General features: G+C 51.2%; 1 protein-coding gene across 3 annotated transcripts; it reads right to left on the bottom strand.

The window, feature by feature from the left end:
* Positions 1–5,502: 5,502 nt before the first annotated feature.
* Positions 5,503–25,518, bottom strand: STK11IP (serine/threonine kinase 11 interacting protein). 3 transcript variants are annotated; one of them, XM_075512536.1, is made up of 24 exons: positions 25,306–25,517; positions 24,958–25,160; positions 22,798–22,872; positions 22,394–22,489; positions 21,330–21,437; positions 21,051–21,122; positions 19,930–20,059; positions 19,642–19,745; positions 18,911–19,000; positions 17,778–17,819; positions 17,099–17,266; positions 16,714–16,795; positions 16,243–16,605; positions 15,871–16,061; positions 14,791–14,901; positions 13,791–13,986; positions 11,785–12,279; positions 10,323–10,438; positions 10,034–10,131; positions 9,664–9,842; positions 9,309–9,393; positions 8,752–8,834; positions 6,991–7,217; positions 5,503–6,672 (listed from the first exon to the last, which is right to left on the bottom strand). In XM_075512536.1, exons 1-24 carry the CDS (start codon positions 25,358–25,360, stop codon positions 6,532–6,534), a joined length of 3,510 nt encoding a protein of 1,169 aa, XP_075368651.1. In that variant the 5' UTR covers positions 25,361–25,517; the 3' UTR covers positions 5,503–6,531. The 3 variants fall into 3 exon arrangements, with proteins under 3 accessions (XP_075368651.1, XP_075368652.1, XP_075368653.1); XM_075512537.1 differs by lacking the exons at positions 24,958–25,160; positions 25,306–25,517 and adding an exon at positions 22,954–23,215; XM_075512538.1 differs by lacking the exons at positions 5,503–6,672; positions 9,309–9,393 and having other exon boundaries at positions 7,077–7,217; positions 25,306–25,518.
* Positions 25,519–25,576: the final 58 nt, after the last annotated feature.

Genomic DNA, 25,576 nt, shown 5'->3' with positions numbered 1-25,576 from the left:
GGCTGCCGACATGGTGGGAACATGGAGCAAAACGTGCCTGTGTGGTGGGAATGTGCTTCAAATCTTTTGAAGCCTATGCTGCTTCTCGTGCTCCAGGCCAGGGCCCTGCAGCAGGGCCAGGGCTGAGCGTGCAGCACCTCCAGATGTGCCCTTAGGGTCACCATTGCTCTTCCTGGGCAAAAGCACCGCTCTCCGAAGGCCAGAGCAATGGCAGCAGTGGCTTTGAGTCACCACCCTGGAGCCATGGGCTGTCCCTCTGCCAGAGCACCCCAGCCACTCACTTTCTGCACTGTTAAAATTGGCTCAGGGGGGTTTGTTGGGGCTGAGTCCCTGTGCTGGGCCAACCACGCCCATGACGTCCTAGGCAGAGCACCCTGTCCTTGTGTCCTTGTGTGAGAATAGGAAGGGATGCCAGGCTGCCTTGTGCAACCCAAATAGTCAGGGGGAAGCTGGTGTCTCCGTAAGCTCGTGAGATGCTGCTTCTCCCCACTGCAACATGTGCTCCCTCCTGCAGAAGGGTTGCTACAATCAGGCACTGGTGGGTGCAGCACCTCCGCCCACCTCCTGCGGGCAGCGCCGGGGACGGGCTGCAGGAGAGCTGAGGCAAGGAGCAGGGTGGGAAGCGTGGCCACCGCATCCGGTGTGGGTTTTTGGTTATTCTGGGCCCGCTGAGTAATGGCAGCCCTGCTGCTTCCCTAAGTCAGCAAGAGCCACCATGGTGCTGCCCCAGCGCCCGCACAGCCTGGGCACAGGCTCAGCGCTCTCGCACGGGAGGGCAACTGGAGCCCCCCGGAGCAGCGTGCTGCACCCTGACATGGACGCAGGTGTGTGCACAAGAGGAAGGGGGAAAGGGCCCCACTTTGGCCTCTCTTGCTCAATCCTTCCTTCCCCGCTGCTCATGGATGGGTCCTTCCCAGGTGACAGCTTCAGCCTTTAGCAGAAGGAAGGGGATTTGACCTGGCCATGAAGAAACACTTTCTGTTGAATCCCACCCCCATGCACGCAACTGCAGCATTGACATTTCTGGAAGGGGAAACGTTAATGTGTTGCAGATCCAGCAACAGGTGCCCTGGGAGCAACACCTGGGCACAGTCTCCATCCCAGGCCAGGAGCAACAGGCGGAGGTGGATGCAGGGAGACAGCAAGCCGAGCGCAGACCCTCGAGCTTTTGGAAGGATGCAGGGAAGCGTTCAGGGCCAGGGAGGGGGCCTGGGGCTGCAGCCAGGTGGCACCCGCAGTGTGGCACAGAGAGGTGGGAGCAGAGCAGGGGGCTGTCGGCACGAGGGCTGCATCCCAGCAGGCTGGGGAGGGCAAGCAGCACACAGCCTATGTTGAACTTCCTGCTCTTGCCAGGCGGTTAAAGTGGCTTGGAGTTTTCCTTCCCCACAGTCACCACTAGTTTTCAAGCGCTCCCAGGTCTCATCTCCAGCCTGGCTTCACCCCCAGGCAGCCAAGCAGTTTGCCAGGGGTAAGGAACATATGTGACCCTTTGACGCTGGTGCTCAGCACGTTAAGAACGAGTCCCCGTAGCAGCCTGTAAACTGGAGAGCGTGACCCACTGAGGCACTGCAAACCGAGGCCATTCCACCCAGAATGAAGCCACTTGTTGGGCCGGGGCCAGGTACAGCTGCTGCAGCGGCAGCATTTTTGTGCAGCACAGCTCAGCCCATGCCTGGGCCGCGGGGCAGAGCTTGCCTCAGGAGGCTCTACCCTCATCTTGAGCTTGCAACACCCAAGCGCCTGCAGAGGCATCACCGTTTCAGCGTGGGGCAGAGGGCAAACCCACAACAGCTCGGAAAGGAATGTGGTGGGCGAAGGGTGTTGCCCACCCTCATCCCCTCCCACATCAGCTGAGGCTGACGGGGCCCTGGCCCATCACAGCCAGGAAGGATGTGCAAGACCAGCAGCCTTGTGGGGTCCAGCTCAGAGATGAGCTTTACAGAGGAAACAGGAGCACTATCTCCAACCACAAAAAACAGGATCAGCCCCAAACCACTAAGTCTGTGGGGCAGAGCCCAGAGCTGGAGTGAGTGTGTGGAGCACGGCACGGTGGCTGCACGGCCTGGTGAGAGTGAGGGGAGCTGGTAATCGAGGAGATATGGCTGAGGGGGGGTGTAAGCACAGGGATAAGGAGAACATCCGCTTCTGGGACAAATGCTACAGCTCAGGAGGGACACGGCAAGAGCTCCCACGAGCAGCCCCTGCTCGCTGCTCAGCCACAGCGTCACGATGGAGGCACCCTCAGGGACTCCACTGCCAGACCCTGCCTTGGCTGCTGGCCATGGGGTGCCAGGGAGGGCGTGGGGCCCAGTCTGGCTCTCAGTCTCAGTTCCTGCTCTAATCGACAGGGCAGGATGGGCTGGGCCCTGCTACGTCTGCCACTATTCTGGGGACAGGGCGGCACAGCAGATGGCAGGGCCGGGCACCCCAGGCATGTTTGCCGTGGGGCGGCACGGACCCTGCCCGGCGGGTGCTCAGCAGTGGGACGAGGAAGGGATGAGCTATCTCCACCCCCTCCAGAGTGGGGCCACAGGAGGGCAGGGCTGCAGGTGGGCAGCGTGAGTCCTCGGCAGCAAACATGCTCTTCCCACATTAAACAACACGGCTGGCACTGGGGCAGGGAGCAGACGGCTCTATTGGGGACTGTTTGTCCTGATACAGGACAGCTCCACAACTAGCTTAATAACCTTCTGATAACAGGCAGAGGCACGCTCTGTAGCAGGAGTGCAAAGGGCAATGACCGTCCCCTTTAACACAAGCTGAGAGAAGGCTGGGGTGGCTTCAAAATGAAGTCCCCTTCGCCTTCCCTGCTGCTCGATTATGAAGCACAGTGAGGGGTACACGGCCCAGGCCGTGCTCACCTCCCTCCTGCTAGGGTATCCTTCCCAATTCAGGGGTGCTGAGTTCTGCCAGCACGCCAGTACCACATGTGGCACTCCAGGCCAGCCTGTGCTCACTGCTCTTCCCCTGCCAGCCAAGCTGGAGGGCAGCCCAAAGGGAAGGGGTTTACATGGACCCGGGCCATTACTCTGTAAGCTGGGTAAGGAGCGTTGGCACCCACAGGAAGGATGAAGCTGGCCAGGCAGGTCCATGAGCCGCAGGGAACACGTGCCCTTTGCTGCTACATCTCCAGTCCCCTGGAGATGAGGCCAGCAGGGATATTCTGCTAGAAGTAAAAAACCAGTCGCTCCAGTCACCCAGTTTGATTAGAAACAAGGCTTTGTTACTTAGACATAGTGCAAGGGGGCTGACATCTAACCCACAGGCTATGTATGCTCAAGGCAGTACTGGTTTAGAGGGCAGAGACACAGAGTAGGAAGCACTGACATAGCCAAACCCACGACTGAGGCATCATTTCAATTGATGAGTTGAACAGCAGAGTAAGGCAGGGCTGCTATGTGCCCATGGAAAAGCAGGGGTAGCTTCAGGTTCATGGCAATGGCCAGCCTGAAGCCTGAGCCCACAGCTGCCTGGGGCTGCTTGCAGCCTGCCTCCAGAGCCCTGTGGCCACCCCAGGTCTAGCCATCCCTCCAGCTACACACACCTTGAGAAAAGCCTGCTCCAGACAGATGCAGGCAGGGAAACGCCGAGATTCAGACCAGCCTTGCTCCATGCTAGCAGCTGAGCGCTGGAGCCAAGTTCACCCAGAAAATGAGAGAGGAAGGAGGGGGGAAAAAAATCAAGTGTCTAAGAGCACAGCTGGGGGACTGCATGCTCAGAGCTGTGACAGGCAGAAGACATCTGCAGCTGGTTCAACAGATGTCACACCTTTCCACAAACCCCTGGCTCTCCTATGCAGGCCCTGTTCCTGCATGGCCATCAGTCAGGGCTGCCTGCTGTGCTGGAGTGGAGAAGCGTGTCGGGGAAGCCCTTGCACACACCCAGCTGATGCAATGAGGCCACTTAATCCTATCACTGCACCTAGTGCGAGGAGCCCCACAGCAAAGGGTTCATGATCACAAATTAACCACAAAGGGGTTAATCTGGTAACAACCAGGACAAAACCCTAAGGGAAAACAAAGCAAGTGTTTCATTAAGAGGCAGGAGACAGGTTGTGGCAGCACATGTGAGCTTCCCTGTCAGCAGCCAGAGGAATGCAGAAGAGCAGGGAGCTGTTAACGGGACCAAGAGGCTAGTGCTGAGCTGAGGGCACAAACCTGCAGAGACATGGCAAGGAGCAGAAGCAAATGAGTAGTCACTTCTGCAGTAAAAACCAGGAAGAGCTTGAGAAGAGCTATGGACAGGCACACAGCCGAAACCTTTGGTTCTGGCAGTCCACGCTTTGTCAGGCCCCTCAACACATACCCAGACACTGGTGTGGCAGAGCAAAGGTGCAGCTCGGCTAAGATGGAAAAAGCAAGCTCCAGGGATGGGCTTTCTCAGGGGATCAGCTTACACAGAAGAGACATCAATGAACTGGTCCAAGAACTCCAATTTCGACTCTTACCCTTTGTGAAAAACGCAGCTATAGAACGTGAAGACAGTACTTACACAAGCTCCTTAAATGGCAAGACGAAGACAGAAAGAAAACCCTTACTGGTCTTTACTGGCTCAGCTGTCTCGGACTCCTTCCCCTGGACAAAGTGCTAGGTGCTGGCAGCGCTTCCACTGAGCTCACTCCTGCTTGCGATCTGAGATCGCTCCAAAGGAACGGAGAGCAGCAGCCATATGCCCATTTAGGAAGAGGGGAGAAAGTGGAATGCATTGTGACATCTGCCTCAAGACAGTATAGATCTTGTCAATCAAGTCTACAGAAGGCTAGATAAAAATATCGGCCACTGCGGGCCTTCAGCAACTCAACTGCTTCTGGAAGTGACAGGAGAAAGTCTAATAGTACAGCGATTCCAAGAAAGCGCCCAACCGTGCGCTGTGAGGTGGCCTTCAGACCACTACAAAGTACGGAAACTGAACTTCCTGCTCTCCTAAGGCTATGAGGATGGCATAGCTGGGTTTGAGCAGGGAAGGAAACTCTCTCATCTGTCCAGGTGAGACTGGAGCAGCGGGATGCTGTGGGACCAGCTGTTTTCTAGATGAAAGAGGCTGAAGCCACAGACACCAACTTAGGGTATGTGGAAGGTTTGGATGTCATAGAGATTGTTGCAAAGAGCTGCCGTGCTCAGTATCCAAAGAAAACAGGCATCAGGTCACTGAATGACAAATACAGGTCTTTAAAGAAATCAAGATCACCTCGCCATAAAACAGAGGTTTTGTCATTAAGGATCCACCAGTTGGAAAACCTGCCCTGAAACCGTGCTTTGAACACTCACAGCAAGGCAGAGACACTGCTCTGGGAAAAGCAACCATCAGTAAAGGTCCCCACCTGGCAGCACCTGAATGTAACAGGCCCATTTCTGCTCACCCCAACAGGCAGCTTCAGCTGCACCGAAACACCACACACAGCACCTCCACTTGCTCTTCACTGGGCAGGGTGCAGAGACCCTGTGACACGGCAAGCCCAGGCCAGGCAGCAGCATTTTTTCAGCTGCATTTTTTCAGCTTGGGAGCCAGGCAGGTGGGGAAGATTAGTCTAGCAGCCCATCAGCACCCACCCTGAACAGGAGGGGGAGAATGGCTCGAACCCTGTGAGATGTTGGGGAACCCTTGAGGCTGCTGCAGAGCTAGTATGTAAGACCTTACAAAGACATTACAGCAGTGCAAGAGGATGAAACAAGGAAAATGTGACAATTCAATAAATATAAGCTTTTATTACAATAGAAAATAGTAAAACTCATGTTAAAATAGACTCTTGCTTTTGGACTGCTCAGAAAAGCCTAAGCCTCACTTTTACCTGCCAGTGCCCACCAGGGTCCTGACCCCTAAGCGATGAGCAACACATTTCTGTGCTAAGAGCCTCACAGCTCTTCCCTCCCCAGTGACAGTGAAAGACTACAGCAGCAGACTGAGCCATGCCCGTCCAGGCAGGCAGGTAAGGGCTCTCTGTGGGGTTATTAGTACAACATGCCTCATCCCCTTGTGCAATCAAGGCTCCTGTTTGAAGCAGGCAGCTTTAGGGAAGCCATGGACAAGAGGGAGGGGGAGGAAAGGGAAAAAAAAAAAATCAGCAGCAGATAATGGCAGCTGTTCTGAGACAGCTAGGAAGGCAGCAAATGCACCTGCTAGAAAGACCACAGCGCCCAACTGCCTCTGGCCTGCTGTTTGCCTAGTACCACTGCATGTCCCACTGAACATGCTCTGGCCTGGCCCCCCTCTTCCTTCAGTGACACCCTATATTGACCCTGAAGGAGACTAGCAGACGCTGCCAAATTAAAACTCCGTGTAGCTTATAGAGTAAGCTCCTCACCCTCCACCTCCTCCTTCCATAGCCAGCCCAGTGCAAGTGAGTGACTGTGCAGTCTGGACCATCGTGTGCTCCCCCCTCCTCCTCACCAAAAAGGGCCAGGGGCAAGAGTAGAGTAGAAAGCAGAGGCCAGAGGACAGCAAGGTCAGATGGGAGTGGGAGACACTTGTGCACCATTGCCAGCACAGCAGCACTCTTGACTCCCAAGTCCTGCCCACCTACAGCCGGCAAGCTCACTCCAGTCCCTCGTACACAGCCTTCCGTAGCTCGATCGAGAACATCTCCTCCCAGGGCCTGCGGATCCACTCCACCAGCTCTACCAGGAGCTCAGGGCACTCTGTGCGGATGTGCCAAGTGCTCTCCACCTTCAGCACCTGGGAGGGAGGAAAGAGAGGGAGGCGGATGAGCAGGGCCTAGCCTCAAATGCGCTGATCAGCCCTGAGCCGCTATTCCCCAGCGCAGCTGCCAGCTCCTCCCAATTCCCAAGTGACATCCTCCTCCCTCTCTGCTGCCAGCCGTGGAAGTGTCCCTGCATGACTTTTGTACAGCAGCAATTCGCTGTGCTCCCCTGCCTCTGTGGTGCAAGTTTAGGATGGGAGATGATGGCCCCAAGACACTCTTGGCAGGAAACAGGATCTGAGCACAATCTAGCCCCCAGCATCTTGTGTGCCCCATGACCACCTCCTGGTTACCTCATCATAAAGCATCAGCTTGATGTCACAAGGACAGAGACGATAGGTTATGACATTGCTAATACTGCTGATCGGCTGCTTCTCCTTCAACTGGATGTTGCTCCTAGGAGGCATTTCTGCCTCATGGTCTTCATCCAAGGAGGGCTGCACCTGCCACTGGTGATTCTCCTCCAGCAGAAACAGCATGCTTTGGGTGCTCAGCAGGGTCACAGGGAAAGCAGATGCCCCTAAAAGGATATGAGGGAATAGGAGAGGCTTTGCTGAGAGCCTGAGTCACCACAGAACCAGCTTTGCTTTCCATTCCTCCCCTAGGGAAATCCTTTCCATCAACAGTAACTGGGTGAACAGCCTTATCCAGCTTCCTGACTGAAGAAGGGGAGCAGGGTAGCTAAACGTGGCTGGGCTTGACCAGCTTATCCAAACTCACTGCAGGAGCATGCATATGAAAGACCACCGCCCAGCAAGTCTTGTCCAGCCTACATCCTCATATAAGGCAGGAAAAGACACTTGAGCCCTTTGACCTCTTAAACAACACTTTGCTACTCCTTAGTTAAACGTCAGCAGCTCCAGCTAAAAGGCCGCCTTTTTTGGCCTGAATTCATCTGGCTGCAGATATCTGATGGTTGGAACAGAGAGCACACACAAAATTTAATACCGAGTTGGGATGTGTCATAAGTATGTCAGGAAGCAAAGTAGTTTTGATAAACTGCAGGAAGCATAAATATCATCCACCTGATTGCAGTGGATGCAAAAGAAAAGCACTAGAACTTGGGAATAAGTCAGATGCACAGAAATAGGGAACCACTAGCAGAACTGGCTGAGGTCACAGGGGATCACAAGTTGCTACAGCAACATGTTGCTTTTCTTGTCACATCTCGCTCTTGGGAATTAGTAGGAATATCAGAAATGGGATGTTTAATTAGTCCTGTCTACTTGGCAGTGACGCCTCAGCTGGAACTGTGTCCAGTTTTGAGCACCATACTCTAAAAAAGGAGAAAAACTGTAGAGTAATAAAAAAGCACTTTAAGTTCTCCCTCCCACAGGCTATTTGTTCAGCTTGAGGAGACCAATAAACATACTTCCCACAGATTCCTTCTCATTCTTGTTCTCTCATACCTCCCCAATGGCCAATGGTGAAAGAGGATGCAAGAGCAGTAACAAATTGGTCAGAATGTGACTAACAGCTAGATTGATTTTTTCAGTGTCCCAAGCTAAGAAGACACTGGAATTGTTCACTGAAGACTCAAATCCCAGGTTTAGCACATTTGGCCCTCAGCAAGCCCTGGGACAGAACTTGGTAGCCTCCAGCAGGCTGCTCCAGACACTTGCTTCTGTCTTCCCAAACCAAGGAGCCTTTCAGCTCCTCACACAAACCAGCTGTGCATATAACCTCTCAGCTTTCCCTCAGCTCAGGGCAACAATCCAGACCTTAGAACATTTCCAGCTTCTCAGAAGTCATTCTGAGTTGTCACCAAACCTGGTGTGCAAGACCAACCGATCCCTAGAGCCTGGACTTCCACATCAAAAAGGGCTGGGAGATTCACTGGATATATAGGAAGAAGTATGCTGCTATCCTACGTGTCTCAGCACTAAAAAAAAACCACACACCCAAAAAACCCCAGAACAAACCCTCACCCATGTCCCCACCCCATCTCTGCTGCAATGGCCCAGCTCTGTTCCCACAGACTGTACACTAAAAACACAAGCATGTGAGCAGACAGCACAAGGTGTGAGACACCTGGCCACTGAGATCTCCTGTACCTTGGATCAGGTAGGCCAGCAGGTAAAAGAAACAAGTGTCATTTGCAGCTGCAGAATCTGTGGTCTTGGAGTCCAGCAGAGGCCTAGAGGAGACAGAACAGCAGGCTGATCAAGGAATCACTCCATTTCCAGTCTAGGCTTACTGCGAGTTAGCTACTGTTCACTGTCCTCTTGAGGATGGGAGGGACCCATCTCTTCCAGATGCTGCAAAATTCCTCTCTGTCCTGTTACTCTGCCCACCACCTTGCCAGCTAGGAACCAAATGCTTCTCGCACATGAGGAGGCAACTCTATGCCTCCCCCTTTTCCTCCCTCCATTATATTCTGCTCAGGCTCCTCCAGGAGGGCTAGAATTGCCCAGCCTGGCTCAGTCCATGACACCCCTTTGCCTGCTCACCCCCTGTGCAGCAGGCACCTGAGCCAGCTGCCTTAAACCTGTAACATAGGCCTGACTGCCGCTCCTGTGCTGTCCTGTTTTGAGCACTACACTTCCCAGGCACTGCTGGACAAGCAGACATCCTTTATCTGAAACCCCAACCTCTCAGAGGCTGTTCTTACCATAGCCAATGTTGTGGATTCATTTCCACAGTGTGGATTTCCTTCACCTTACTCCTGTGCTTAGCAGGCAGCTCTTGCATGAGATCTAAAGAGGGGGAGAAGGTAGACGTCTTTTTTTGCAAGCCCAAGGGCAGTACATAACAGCTCAGGATGACTCTCTAGTCTACAGAGAGGCACCGGAAGCAATGATGCCAGTGGGGTTCTCCCCCAACTTTTTTCTGAGCTGGCAAGAAGTGAATTTCCAACATACATCCAGCTACACCTCTCCTGGTAGCTCTCCAAGAGCAAATCTTCTAAAGCCTCTCCCTGCCCGCCTGCCCCCCCCCTCCCCTTCCCACTACAGCTCTACTCTTACTTGTCAGGGTCTGCAGGAACTGGTCACAGCAGCTTTGGTTCCGGATCAGCAGATTGTAGGAGGCTTTCGGGTTCTCAAACTCCATTCGCAAGCTCTGGTGGCAGAGTCCCACTTCCAGATGGGAAATATCAGACAGGTAGTGAGAGTCATTCTTCTTCAGCCAGTCTGCAGGTTGTCCCCTAATCACAGAGCACAGCCCTCAGCTGCAGCAGGCTGCCCCATCTCTTCTCTCACATCAGATTGCAGCAGGGGGGTTTGCCAGAAGAGCTTTTGCATGTCACCACACCTCCAGGGTAAGGCTAGCACAGGCTGGCACTACCCAGCACTCACAGCCTTGCTGCAGGGTCTCACTTGCCACCATTCTCCTCACCTGATAACCCCAGTGACTTCCAGCACGTAAATCTTGAGATCAGAGGCAACCAGGATTGAGAGAAACTCTCCTTGTCGGCCAAACTTCACCATAACCACCTAGAGCACAGAGAGGGTGGGTCACAGCACTGGCCTGCCCCTTGCCAGCCCACCCATGGAAAGGACCGATTCAAACACACTGCAGCTCCCTTCACACCTCACAGTCTCTGGGATGCCACCCCAGAGCAGAACTTGCAGGGTGGCTAGAAGGATAGCCAAGGAGCTGTAGGAGTGGTGCTGCAGGAGCTCACCTTGAGGAAGCACTGGAACTCCTCAGCGTTCTCCTCAAAAACCTCCATATCCAGGTACAGCTTCAGGCGATGATCCACAGAACGGAAGTCCCTCGTGTTCAGGATGCCATTTACAGCTGAGGAGAGCAAAGGGTAGGGTTGACGCTCTACCCACTGACCAGATGCTGCCCATGCATGTGACTGGTACCAGGGCAGCAGTGTCACACCCTCTACACACCTGCTTCCATCAAGTCTCTCCTCAAGACAAAGGGCCAAAGCCAGGGCTTTCCAGGCCACAGGTCTCAACATGGAGACACGAGGGGACTCCATCACTCCAACACTTGCTTTTTCAGATATACAAAGCTTTGGTCTAACCCATCTTCAACCTATGCTCAGCTTAGTCACAGGAGGACACTGTTTTGCTGCCAGATTTGGCAGGAGGGCAATTCTTTATTGCAAAGCCAGAAAGACATTTTTCATTTCAGCTGATGTCATCTCAGGTCAACTTTTTAAACTCTAACTTCAACTGTACTAAGGCTAAAGGGGACTGAGGAAGACACTAATAAAACTGCTTAAGAACATAATTAGGTTTGTTGTGCAATTGTATGACCAAATAATTTATACAATAGCCACAATACTGCCCGAGAGTACACACTTCCCAGCAGAGCCTGTTCTCCACCAGAAACACTAATCAACTTCTCCTCAGCAGAACTTTTTCATGGGCTCAGTTTTAAATTGGGACCTTGCGATTTGACCCAAAACAAGAGACTACTTTACTTCTCCCACTTCAAGTGTACAAGACTGAACATGGCAATCCTAAACACTGGTCCTATACCAACTCCTTTCCAACTTCAGTTATTCTGTAAATCACAAGCTGATGCCCAAGCAAAGGCAGTCTGCTACATCAGAAATCCAAGGCCCTTCACAAAAAGCATTTGTGGACCTCCTAGTAACTGCTGTCTTGCACAATAGCCCTCACACAGCCAGCACACGGGCTCTTCTTTTGGACAGGCTTTGTCATCTGAAGCTCACAAAGACCACTGAGGAAAGCACAAGTAATTGCACTAACCAGAGCCTCCAACAAACACACCAGCCTCACACTGCACTTAAGTCAGAGAATAAAGACAGAGAAATTGTGCATACTATTCTCCAAAGGTAATGCTCCAGCTGGCAGCTCACTGGTGCCACAGGAACCCAGTGTGTCTGTAACTGAGTAGTGCAGCTCCCAGAACAAGACCTCATTACTCAGTGTGAGCAACAGTAGGGATTAGGAGCTGACTCAATTTTCCCTACCTTCAGGCATGAGGATTGAACAGAAAGGGGAATGAAAAACTGCTCACAGGAACCATGGTCACTGCTGCTCGTGCTTGGTGACCCCCCTTCCCCATTAAACAGGAGGCAGTGCACGCTGCAAGCACCAGTGATAAAGCCCAACACCAAGCTGTGCACACCCCTAAACCCTGCACAGCTCCTACATACTCACAGGGACTGAGATTCCATGTTTCCTCGGACTCGGAGTTCAAAGAGAGCTGGGAAGGAGTGGGCCCACGAGAAACACTGTAACGGTAGCTCCCCATCAAGCTGCCCCCATTGGTGTCTGTGTGGCTGAGGGACAAGTACTGGCTCTTCATGCCCAGCTCCTTCTTCCCGCAGCCCCCATCTGAACTGCGGGAGCTGGAATGGAGAGTGCCAACATGCTCGCCACTCAGCTCCGGGGTCCTGGTGCTGTTGCTGGTATCCATCTCCGAGCTGTCCTCCCCGCCGATGTAGAACTTCCCACCCTTACAGGCCAGGACAGGTGCTTCCTCTGGGCCCTCCTGCTGGCTGCCTCCCTCCAGGACAGAGTCTGACAGGTCCTCACTCGTGCTATCAGGGCCAGGTGGCAAAGGTGTGCTGGAGCACACCTCTGAAGGCAGGATGACCACGTGGTCACTGGAACAACTGGGACAGGCTATGGGCTCACCAGCTGCTGCAGCATCTGTGGAAGATTTCGTCAGGGATGAAGAAAAAGCAGAATAGCTCTCCCCCAACAAGATCTTACTTCCCCCCCCCCCCCGCAACCAGAAACTACCCCTTTCAAAGTAGACAACAGTTATAGTCCAACTTGAGCAGCTTGTTGAGCAGCTCTGTTCAGAATCAGATCCTACATACCTCCCCTCGCAAATCAACAAGAAATTCTGGATCACTGCCAACATCCACCTGAAATAGCTCTGTTCAGATTTAGGGTGACCAGTGTGTGCTGTAGTTGCAACTGAAACTACATCAGGGCTTTGGCTCATGACTTTCCTCCACTTCATGTCCACAAGTGCCCACATAGCCTTTGAAGCCCAAGCTCATGACCAGTCAATGAAACCTTCCTTAGCCACCTCCACATCCAGCTTGGTTTATCCTCCAGCCAGCCAAACCGCAAGCATGCCATGTCCCTTCTCCAGCTGTCCTCATCCCTCCTGACCCCAATTCCTGATGCTCCCTTCACCCACACCACAGCAGACTCCCAGCTGGATCCTGGGACTCCCACTACCCTGGCAGGGGGGGTGGAGGGGGGGAGAAAGTGTCCTGGGGTGGAGGAAAGTGCTGCAGCCAGGACGGCACTTCTGCCCTCACTGCAGTACTTCAGTCCTAGGATACTTTGTCAAATGAGCAGCATCTTCCAAGCTAAGGCTGGGCACTCCCCACCTCAAATATAAACTGAGCTTTGAAAAATTCAGCAATCAGAAGATGCCTATTCAGCACTAGCCATGTCTCAGCCAAAATACCACATCTAGTTTCAGACACCCAAAGAAAAATGTGGACAAATGGGAAAGAGTACAAAGGAGACCAGCAAGAATAACTGCATTGTACGAGATATGACTGACAAGCAAATTATCTAGGGACTTGAGCTTATTTAGTCTAGAGGACAGAATACAGGACTAGTCGTGGGGGGAGAACAATGGCCCTCAAGTACAAAGAAAGGAATAAATCATTCCTCATAAGGGAAGCAAGAGTGGGCTTAAGATCACAGCAGGCAGACTTAGGTTAGGGTTCTGGTTGTTTTTCTGACGTCTAACAGCCAAAGGTTTACCTGAAATACTGGAGCATATTCCCCAGAAGCCTCCATTAGCAAAAGCCCATTAGAACAAATTAGTCTCTGTGGCAGAACTGACCACGGTTCCAACAGGATAAATGACCTTTAAGGCCTCTCCCAGACTTTGGACTTCTGTGGACCATCTGCAGTTTCCAGCACCCCTATGCTCTCCCAGACCCCAGCTACCCACAACAGGGGTGCTGTTTGCTTAACCTTAAAAGAGTGGCTTATTCCTGCTAGTGAACAAGGCAGGCTCTTCCAAGTCCAAGTGGGCCAAGTGAGAGTACATCCCACAACTGGTTTTAATTCCAGTACAGCCAAGGCATCACCCTTTCCTATACATTCCATGCTCTGCACCACAGCTGCCATTCTGGAAGTCTGCCTAGGCATTAGCAAGCATCCTTTTTCTGGACACTGCATCCTACCTTGATTTGAGGCAACTAGGGTCTCCAGGATTTTGGCGTCTCCAACCTCTGAAGGATAGGGACCTTGATGCCAGAAAGCCAGGGACTGCGAAAACTCCTGCTTGCATTTTAGGCACTGGAGCTTTGTGGATCCCGTCTCCTGGTCCTGATTTTGCCGATTCTCCTCAACAGCTGGGGACAACACTTCAAGGACACACTAAAAGTAGTAGCACAGGGAAAAGAGTGCTAGCAGGCAGCTATAACCGTCCTAATAAAAGCAAGCCTCTGACATCAGCAAGTCTCCTACCATGCCTCATTACAGCATTTCAGAGTGCAAGGGGTGCAGGGCCATTTCCTACCTAAAAGAGTACAACAACCAGTCTGTGCAAGACTTGCCAAGGGCACGGAGCTTCACGGCAGAAGGCCAAGAAAACCTGTTTTTGCAGGTCGGTGCCTTGTATCTATATACTGACAGGCTCTCCCTGGAACTCTGTCTCAAAGGTCCCATCTATTTGTGCCTCCTCTGTAATAATTTGTTTAAATGTACTTAAACAACAGTACCTCAAGAAAAATACTTGGATTTGAGACCAGAGTCCCTACAGCAGCTGTGCAGACCAGAGCCGCCATAGCACTGAAACTCTCACTGTCCAGAGGGCTAAGTACAGGCTAGTGCATCACTCGGCACCCAGGAAACATTATGTTGCACATGCACAACAAGTAAGGATCACTAACTGAACTACTAACTTTTTTCCCCAAGAGGGAGAAAACTGCAAGGCTTTCTCCTTGAGAGCACCCTTTATGCTCCAGGAGTTCCACTGCCCATGGCCATGCTCACAGGGCCCTCCACAGGTCATTTGTGCAGCAGGAGAAATCCTGAGCTTACAAGCCAGACGTGGGCTGCCACAGGGCAGCAGATGCACATGTACTCTGAGAACAGAGGCCCTGTTGCTGGCTGGAAGAATTCAGTGTCTTCCAGCAACACTGCCCCCCTCCCCAGGCTTCCCCCTCCAGCCTCCCCTACCTGTAGACACTGCTCTGGGCAGTCGTCAAGCACCACATATTTGCGCTTCTGCCGGTCCTTGCGAATGTAGCTGAAGTGCAATGTGAGGACAGGGAAAACTTGCTCCAGGTCCTGCAGGAGACAGAAAACACCAGTTCTAGAAAGAGGGCGCAGCATCCAGTATACAGACTGCATTTGTTTGCAACTGGCTGAAACATGGCCATACAAGCACTTAATTTAGTAAGCCTTGAGTAGTCAGGCCTCCATAGCCGATAGCATTTGGGAGCCTGATAAAATGGGCATAAATAAATAAATAAATAAATAAAAAGCTCATGAGTTCTGAGGACAACGGTAAGTTTCAAGGGCCAGAACAAAGCATTTCAAACAAACACCTTTTCATGAATGTATTTCAGAAGAATATCAAGCCACAAATATTCAAGAGGTACAAGGGCAGGAAGAAAAAAATGAGTTGGAGCTTTTGAGGAAAACAGTATTAGAGAAGCCTGTGAACATGTCCATGCACACATCATACGTTAAAATCCTACCATGAGGAAAAAGAGATTTCCAAACTCCCTTTCTAAAGAACCACAAAAGCAAAATAGGGCTGGTAGTGCTAAAGCATGCACCTAGAGCGGATGGAAAACTGCCCACTGAGCTACCAGTAGCTTTCTAAACATCACACTACGCTCAGTGCTGCACTGTCTAAGAAAAAGTGCAACGTGCAAACAGTCCTCCAAGGCCAGGGTGATATCCCAGCGAGGAACGGATGGGAAGGAGGTCTCCATTTCATTTAGGCTCCTCCTGAGAAGTCTCTCATTCCTGCATACTGGAACAAGTCCAGCCACTGTCTTTTACCTCCAGCTTTGGAATAGAATTGGTGCTGGCTTCTGCCGCATTATCACAGGTACTCTAAGCAATACAGATGCTGTTAGATACACATGCGTTGGGTGGAAAAGATGCTCAATCAATCAGGCTTTGCAGGAGCTAGGAAAAGACCTGCAGGGTACTCTGACAGAAGCCCAAATCCAGAATGCTGGCCCACACAGGGAGTAAGATGTCAAAGGATCACACAGAGGCATAACTCACAGAGGCATAACTCACCATCCTCTTCCAGTTCATCTTGGAGGTCTCCACCTTCTGCAGGCATTTCAGCTCCAGCCTATGGAGGACTCTGGCAGCCTTCAGTTCCACCTCAATCACATGCTTAGCTGTGACTCGCAGGAAGATCCAGTCTGGCTCTGGGTCCCCTTCACCTTCTATTTGGCTCACCAGCACTGGCTGGCAAAGGTCCACTGCCGAACAAGATACAGTACAGGTCAGTACACACAGAAGGCCTTCAGGCCTGCTTGGCCCAAGTCTTTAAAATTCCCACAATACTGGGCAGCACGATAAAGCTTCAGGGATATCACATTTGATCCATCTATTCTACTGTCACCCAAGCCCTCAAACACAGCAATGAAAGGACCTATCTACCTTCTGGCTTCTCCTCTTCTTCCTCCCCCAGCATTAGCTCATCTGCCTCCTCTTCTCTCTGTTCTCCTTCCACAGGCTCATCCAGCTGTACTTCAGGCTCTTCCTCCTTCTTAGTATCATCCAAAGGAGGAGAGGATTCTTTCTGGGATACTTGGGGTTTTCCTTGCTCTGGGTCAGAGCTCTCACTCTGCAAGTCCGTTGCAGCAGGTCTGCCTGCGATCTCGTCTGCAGAATGGCTACGGCAGATGACAGGTACTTGGTCATGCTCCTCCAGGTGTCTCTTGTACTGCAGCCAGTCAACACCAAAGCGATCTCTGAAGCTGTCCAACCGCTTCATCTCCTTCTGGTGCTGTAGGACCAGGCCTGCAGAGAGAAAACTTGGGAAGTATGGAAATAGTCACCACGCCAGAGCACTCCTCTGACTGTGGGCAGTTCAGCTGCTGTGTTACTGAGGAAGAAGACAAGTCTCACCAGCAGAGAGAGGTAAAGCCTGGGACTCGTGTTCTGTATCACTGGGCTCCGAAATGCTCGCTCTACGCACTTTGACTTTTCCCTGGAACAAACAGGGTAAGACTAGTTGGGAGGCACCAAGAACAGCCAAAACAGCACCTGATGAGGGGCTCTGCCAAGCTGAAGGGCTCATAGCTGTTACACTGCAGAAGCACACCATGAAACATTTGTCACAGTATATCAAGACTGACGTTAAGCCCAGCCCCTTCCTAACACACAGCAGCAGAGAGGCTCACTACCGCAGTCAGTACAAGACCACATCTCACTGCACGAGGCTTTCACATCAAGGAAGCCCCTTCACCCAACGTGCCAGCTACACAGTTAAGAAGCTATCTCAGTCCCAGACCTTGCTTTTCTTCCGAGGGAGCCTGACAGCCACATTCTCCGCTGGGGACTGACTGTCGCTGAAGTCTGCAGCACAGGAACTGTCCAGAGCACTGCGGTCCAGTGCAGTCTTCTCTGAGGTAGAAGTGTGGATGGACTGTGACACACTTTGCACAAGTCTTGGGAGGTGCTAAAGCCAAAAGAAGAGAATGGTGCCTGCTGAGTGCAAAGGGGAGACAAGGTAACCAAGCCACAACTCAGGCTGACAACTTCCCTGCCCACCCCTCACCCCAAACTTTCACCATCTCAGTCGAAGTGGTGACAACAGATCCTGCCTGGTTGACTGGATTGTTTAATACGACCACTCTGATTTAACTCAATCTTTGCCTTTCTTAAAAACAGCAGACAGGAAACTGATAACTGTTTGTTTTGCTGACGTGTAATTCAAGTATCAAGTATCAGATAGTACCTGAAGAGGACACAGGCAAGTCTCCAAGTTCTGCAAGGCTACATAGGACAGAATAAGTTACACCGGCCAGTCCCAACAATTACTAGGAATCAGCGTGGCCTGCGCCAAAATGAACTGTGTCAAAGAGTCAAGGCATCCCATATAGATTTAATGGGACACAAAACAATGCAAAAACCTGTTAGAGTTCCCACTCCCAAAGCCAGTAAGATCAGTTTACAGCAATTGTACTTACCATTAGGTCTGAGGAAGAGAGTGGCTCCCCATCCAAGAGGAACTGTAATTAGAGACCCGTTTGCAAGTCAGATTCCATTTGGCTGGCACATACTCAGGGCAACATCTGCTGACTCCTATTCCCCTCAGGCCACCCTAGGGTTGGGATCCCTGGCACAAAACTGCGAAGACTACCAGAAACAACCCTGTTCCTGCCTATCCATCACTCCTTTAGTTGTAGCTACCTGACCTAATAGCATATAAAGCCAGAAGGGACCATTGTGGTTTTCCTGTTTACAGACTTTACAACTCCCACAAACGTATCCAAGATAGTTCACGGAAGAGATACAACAGATTATTCTGCAACAATTCACGAATTGTTTTGAAAGGTACTCACTTTCACCTCAAAGCTTGTACCCTACTTCTAGCCTGAGTCTACCTAGCTTCCAGTAACTTGAGCTCAGTGAAAGCTTGTTCCAAGATGCAGTCTGAAGACAACGAACCCAGCCATTTGCCACTAATACGAAGGGCAGACCAGCTCTGGAACACCTCTGACCCTTAGCAAGAAAGTTTACTTTGCTAAATTGCCAGAATGCTGTCTTTGCTGGCTTCTTTATTTAAAATCAGATTACCAAGAATAGACGTAAGCACTAGAGTGCAAGGGAAACAGTGATGACACTTAGCTAAGAGCAGAGTGACGGGGAGAAGGAAAATGGTGGCCACGGCTGCCAAAGGAGTATGTAATTAGGCAAGGTGGGCCAAGACAGCGAGTTCCTTCTTTGCAAAGTCCAGCTACATAGTCACTGTCTAGCAGGAACAGAGTAAAGTTTTGGGATCATCAGTGAGCAAAACTGATGAAGTAGACTGTGAAGACATATTAAGATCTGAGGTCTTGCAAAGCTGAGATCAACATTCAACTCTGCCCTGGCCAGCACACCACATAAAAATGTAAGGATAAAGTACTCTACTTGAACACCCCCCCCCCCAAAAAAAAAAAAAACCCAACAAAACAAAACAAAACCCCAAACCCACAAAACAATCACCACTGTTACACCACTGGAATAAATTTTCAGGTTTATGAAATTCTTTCCCCTGAGTGTCAGAACACCCTACGCCTTCAACAGCAGGGGCAGAAGGCATATGGCTAATACTCACATTGGAGGAGGCTGCCCTGGGAGACAGATGTACAAGGATTGCAGATCGGTGGTTTGGATGGAACCATAATGGGTTTCCCTCTAAATGCAGCTGGATGGGAGACATAGAGAAATTGTTATTAGACGCAATATTCTATAGCCCAACATAATCTGCCTGCAGGCTCCAGGCTTTCTCTCTGCCTCAGCAAATATCCTTGCAGTGGAATGGTGATCAAGCCAGGAGAGGACTGAGCTTTTACAGTGCTCCTTGAAAGTTGTTCAGCAAATAGAGAAAGAAATTAAAGTACTTCCTACTCATGCCCCTAAATCATTAGGAGCTTTTTCAGTATTGACTCTGAGAAGTGTTGAGAGAACAGTCCTTTGCAGGCTATCTTCCTTCACAAGCACTATAGTGACTGCAGTTATCTTCCTTCAGACTTCTCTGAACACACAAATCCACAACAGGATTAGGGGAGGATCTTTACTGAACTTGACAGTGTTAAAATCGGAAAAGGGGAGCAAGGAGATGGGGATGAATATATAGAAAAAGGTTAGCTTGAGCAGGGGTCACCGAAAATGAAGGCTGAAATACAGGTGTCTCTCCAAGGCTCCCCCATCAGCTTCCTGCATTAAAATTAAATGCTCAAGAGTTGAACTGATCTTTCAAAACTCTCTTCTTACCACACAGTCTCCACCTTGCACCCCGTGACCATGACATCTCTAATCTACCAACCCATCAGGCTTTGTGCTTACTTTTTTTACATAGTGCAGAGTGGACAATGGTGCCAACTGGGCATGTTCCAGCAGCAGGTTATAGGCCACATCCAGGTGCTGCAGACTCACTAGCTGTTCAACCCCTGCAAACAAAGCAAGAAGCCATCAGCACACTAGAAGATATAACTTAGGGACCTCCCACCTACCGCTCTCCCACAAAATTGAACCCTGGTAACAATAGCTGTGCCCAAGATTTCAAGTTCTGTTCCTCCTCGAGGAAGAGAGAAAGGCCTCAAAGTCAGAAATGCTCCTCCCTTGCGGGCTCACCATTAATGCTGTCAAGCTCATTGTTGCGCAGGATCAGAGTCACCAGCTTTGATCGGCTGAAGATGCCAAGGTTTGGCACCTTGGACAGGAAGTTATAAGCCAGATTGAGGTACTCTAGTTCTGTAAGGGCCTGTTCAGAGAGAAGAGCAGCACCAGATCAATTGGGACCTTAGCTCAAAGCCTGACCCTGAACTCAAGACAGAGCACTAGCCCCTACCATTTTTTCCATCCCACCAAGGTCAACCAACAAGTGAGTTTAAGACTATTTCTGCAGCAAGACTTTGATGTTCACATTTGGAGTCGTTTGTCTAGGGGCGCTCAGCATGATCTAACTGCTTTACAAAATCTGCTAGGAGCAGCTTTCTCCTTCCTCATCAACTTCAATGGAGCACAGGAAAGGACTGGACCCCCTGCCTCAGCAAAAGGACTGAACTACCAAAACAAGCCCTTTCTTACCTTTGCAAAGGTGATGGTGAATGATACCTTGTGAGCCCCACCAACTCCATGAAAAGCTGTTTCATAGCTTCTCTTAAAAGAAGCAGATCTCTAGCCCAGCAGAACAAGGATTTCATTGCCATTCCCCAGAGATGCACATGCCACTGTGATGGACTACCACCTTTCTAAAGTAACTGACAGAAGATTTCTGAGAGCAAGAAGGAAATGCTACTGGCAGTCTGAACAAACTGAACAGCAAGTCTCTACAGCCCCATGCCTGGCTACATAATTCCCACCTGCTGCACAGATTACAGCGAAGTCTTGGCCACAACAGAGTGCACACTGCATGTGCAACTGTACATACAGTATACACTTTATGTATTGCTGTATTTATCACTCGGCCACACTGGAGTGCCAAGTGATACATACAGTGATACATACAGCTAACTTTCCTGTCTTGGAGCAGATGAGGAACATTGTCTTCTCTGCCTCAGTGGTACACAGGCTGCACATACAGGACAACAGTTTCAAGGCTGCAAGCGCTAGTTCTAACTCACATGCCTGCTGGGCCACGTCTCCAATTTCTTTTGTTATACTTCACCTAGCAGGCACATGGTTAATGATTACAGCACTTTAGCAGTGTCCTCTCCATACGAGGAAACTGGTGCTTAGCCCAAGATACTCACCGTTAAATAGTGCTCACAATCCTGGATCTTGTTGTGACTCAAATCCAAGACTCTCAGAGCATTCAGTAATTGCTGAAGGACAAAAAGATACTAAATCAGATCCTACAAACGTCTCCATTGCAGCATGGAAACCCTGTCCTGCTGGGAGAGGCCAGAAAAATTAACACTGCCCACTCCCTCCCACCCAGACCTAGCAGCATCAGTAAAGGAATGCCCAGTTCTTGGCTCTGATCACCTCCTCTCTTCCCATCCGTCATGCAGGAAGGATGCCCTACTCACCAGTGAGTCATCCAAGGCAGTGATCGAGTTATAGCTGAAGTTCACAGTCTGCAATTCCAACCACGGGAGAGCACAGCTCAGATCTCCACCACATGCTGAAATGATTTCCTAGGAAGAAGTGAGGAGCCATTCCTTGGTGAGTACTAGCTGTTACCGTAACAGCAGATGAACACAGGAGAACATCTAGTCTAGAACAAGGCTGGCATATTGTGCTTTACAGACCTTGCCTTGCCTAGAGTGGTGATGACTTATGTCACTAATTCAAGTATTTGGAGGTGGTGGGAATTCCACGGCTAGATATTTAGAAAGAAGGGGAGATGCTTTTGCTTCCTACACTCATGTGGCAATAGTTAACCTAACATGTTACAATTCGTAGGCTCTGAACACTAAGCACAAAGATTCATGCTAACAAAACCTTTTTCAGACCTCCATCAAAGCAGAAGTAAGATACACACGCCCTGGCCAAACAACTTGTGCTCTGGCAGACAAAAGAAGCTCTCAAAGCAACTCCCTACCAGCAGCCCCTGTTCCCCTGCAGGCAGCTGCTTCTGCGCCACAGACAGAAGCCCAGAGCTCCACTGCTAGCACAGCCCACACTACTTAGTTCTCCGCAGCTGGAGCTTGCCTTCATGTCTCAGAAACCTGCTGGGCACCAGTGCAGATAGGACACTGGGGCACAGCATTCCCTCTGACAATCGTCTCTAATTTAAGTTTGCTGAGGTACAATGAAATAAACCTCGATCAGCTGCGGGCCTTTGAATGTGGAAACAGCCAGACACACAGAACGATCAGACCTAGCTGATGTGAATATTGACCAGAGCCAGAAATTCTCAAGCAGCTAAAAAGGAGACTACAGAGCACACATGTATCCAACCAGGGAATACTTCAACACTGTTTGAGTCAGGAGTAGGACCCCAGAATGTGGAAGGGAGAAAAAAACATATACAACATGGCTTGATAAGATGGTTAACACTGTCTCCTGCATCTTTCCTGTGTGAAGGGCTGTAGGATCAAGACAGCCTTTCTCCTGCAATTCTCCCCGCAAGCTGTGTAGAGACACTCACCTCCAGTGTACTGATACATTTGCAACAGGTTAAAGATTCCAGCTGAGAATAGACAAATCGCAGTCCCCGGAGGCAGTGTGGAGGGACAGACCTCAACTGCAGCAGTGATGAGAAAGTAAGGACAACATACATCAAAATATTACAGTGTAACAGCAGCTGCCATCCCAGGCCCATCTCTGCAAGGGATATCCCATTTCCCTGCTGGAGCCTCCCTCCCTAACACTCCAGCCTTTGCTCACATCCAACCTTCACCACAAGCAAGTGTTGCAGGAGTTTAGACTTAGCCTTCTAGGGAAGCCACAAAAGCCTACCCAGTTTTTAGGAGCAGAGGCATTCTGCAACCACAAAACTAAGTCAAGAAAAGCCAAACAAGAGTCAAAGCCAGTTCTGCCTCCTATACTTACTTCCAGATGACGGAGGGACTTGAAAGGGAAGATCTTCACAGCAGATTGCAAAGCACAGTTTGGAACATGAACAAGCTAGAGAAATCAGAAAAGAGGTCTCATGTCAAGCTTGATTTGTGCTGCAATACCGCCCTCCCGATGCACCAACTGCAGCACCTTGAACAGGCCCCCCCTCCAGCTTGGGTGTTCACTAACAAGCTCTCCTCCGATTCTGGTATCGGCACTGTCTCCTGGCCCCATAGTTCAATAGAGGTCAAAGAGAAAAAAGCATGTTAGCACAAGACCACGATCTGCCAGACCATAGAGCTCCTTTTCTTCTCCCCTGCCCACATGGCTTCACCACTTTCAGAACCACAGGGAGGTCTGGCAGCTGGATTCCTCATCAGCCACCACTAACAAATCTACTAAATAAAGAAAATCTAACTGCTGGAGCTATGTTTATTGAGCAACTGAGCTGAACTGGGGTGGGAGGTGTGCATGTGCATTTCACTAGAACAGGCCAAATAAGGCAAATCACAAGCAGATCCAATGCAAAACAGATGTGGTCTCCAAGACACTGTTAGCATTAGACTGGGGTACCTGCAAACCTCCTCTTCGCATCCTAGAGTGCAGCCACAGGCTCTTTCACCACAGGGTAGTTAAGCTGTGTTCATGTACCACAAAGAAGCTTATTAAATCCAGCTTCCAGCTTCTTATGCTTTCTATGGACAGTGCATAAACAGCATTTCAGACACGGTGAGTAATGAAGTAGTTAATGCTTCCACTGCGGACACCAGAGTACAACTGGAGAGACCATCTCTGCCAGCTACATCCACATTCACGCAGAAGTGACTCATCAGGTGCAGAACAGACATCTGAAGGCCTCGTCACCACTACCGCTTCCACAGTTACAGCCCTGGAGGCGATGAATCACTGCCCACTGCCTGCCAGCTTTAATGCGGCATGTTGAACAGGACCATTTGTAGGGGAAGCTTGCACTGGGAAGCTCTGATGATCAGTTTTAGCAAAATCTATTTCAGATGCCATCCTTGCTCTGTGTCCTGAGAGTCTCCTCTCCCTCCATTGCCTTAAGAATCTGATCAGGCTGATATAAATTATTAGTTTCTCCAAGCAAATCAGTAACTGCACCACAATGGGTAGCTTCCCCTTCTTTACAGGCTTGTTACAGAAAAAGCCCATTTTTTGCTTAACACAAGCACTCACCACAACATCCTCCTGACTGCCGTGTCCTTCCCTGCCTCCTCCTGCCAGGGGACCTGTGTTTCTCCACAGGCTCTGGGCCCCGCTCCAATCTCCACCCTCAGCACACTGCTACAAAACCCTCCCAACAACATTCAGATAATCTCTCCAATCTGCCTCATACGAAAAACACTTTTAAAGACATCGCAGGCCGTAGTGCTCAGCCACAACACCTCCTGAGCACCACTGTGGAACCTAAGAACAGCTGCTAATTTCCATTCCCCTTTCAGGCCCATTTCACCTCTACTACCCTCCTCGCAGTGCCAAGCATAATCATGTGCAGCCTCATAACACATGCCATCTTTCAAAAAGCCCTCTGAAGAACCCCTAGCTCCGTACTTTTATCTTTATTACAGCCTTCTTAAAACGAATGAGGACACGTTACTAGCAATATCCCATGCTGTGAAACAGATCAACCAGAACCACTGCCCAGGCAGGAGCGTGTAAAACTCAAGAAATAAGAAGCAGAAGGTCTCAGAGTAGTGGGTGTATACAATGTCTAACTGCTCTGCTGCCTCGTGCAGATCAATCATCACTCAGGGAGCACTCAGCTGTGCTCAGCTGCCAGATACTGCCTGAATTGCTCAAGCATTTCAGGAAATAATCATTTTCCCAACAATGTCAACACCTTACCAAGGTCAGAACACAATTAACCCCTGCTGCCCATTTTTAACTCTGAAAAACTTTCCGCTGAGTTGCATGGCTGATTGTAGACGAAGTAGCTACATACTATCACGCTGAACTATGACTCCATGCAACAGCCCTGCGAGAGCTATCTGACCCATGTAGCAAGCACCTAAGACGGGGTCAATGGGCACCAAAGGAGGGCACTCTGAAGCAGGCAGCTGTGCCTGCCACCTCCACCGGCCAGCCTTGCAGCACCCATGGCCCCTCACATCCCTGGCCATGGTAGGTACGGACCTTCAGGGAGTGAGTCTTCTGCAGGACGTCGAAGAGGAACTGCGCCTGGAGGATGGCGGCTGTCTCGGCGGGGTGCGAGGGCAGGGCCACGAAGCCCCGGTTCTGGTTGCGGGAGCCCAGGTGCTGCTCGAAGACCTGCGTGAGGTGCTGCAGGGTGGGGGTGAGCAGCGTCAGCGTGCTGGAGCCGTCCAGGACGAGGTCCCCTGCAGGGAAGAGGAAGGACGGGCCGGGCCGTGAGCGCCGCTGCCCCCACACCAGGGCCTTCACTCCGGCCCGACCCGGCTCGGCTCGGCTCGGCCCGGCCCAGCCCAGCCCAGCCCAGCGGGGCCCGCGGCGGCCGCTACTCACCCGCGTCCTGCAGCAGCCGCGCCAGGCCGCGCACCAGCGTCTCCGCCGCCGCCATCTGCAGGGGGGGAAGGCCGAGGCGGCGGAGGCCGAGGTGACCGCAGCCCAGCCCGGCCCGGCTCGTCCCGCGCCGCCGCCGGCCCCTCGCACTTCCGCGTTACCACAGAGACGCGCCCTTCCGCCGCACCAGCGAGGCGGGCGCCGCGGCTAGAGCGCCGCCGCTTACATCCGGTTGCCATGGAGCCCGCCCCAGCGTCCCCCTCCCGCCCGGCGG

The sequence above is a fragment of the Mycteria americana genome, chromosome 9, assembly GCF_035582795.1.
Source record: "Mycteria americana isolate JAX WOST 10 ecotype Jacksonville Zoo and Gardens chromosome 9, USCA_MyAme_1.0, whole genome shotgun sequence".
Taxonomy (NCBI): Eukaryota; Metazoa; Chordata; class Aves; order Ciconiiformes; family Ciconiidae; genus Mycteria; species Mycteria americana.
Note: the sequence above shows the minus strand (reverse complement) of the source record. Positions and strands in the feature narration are given on the sequence as shown.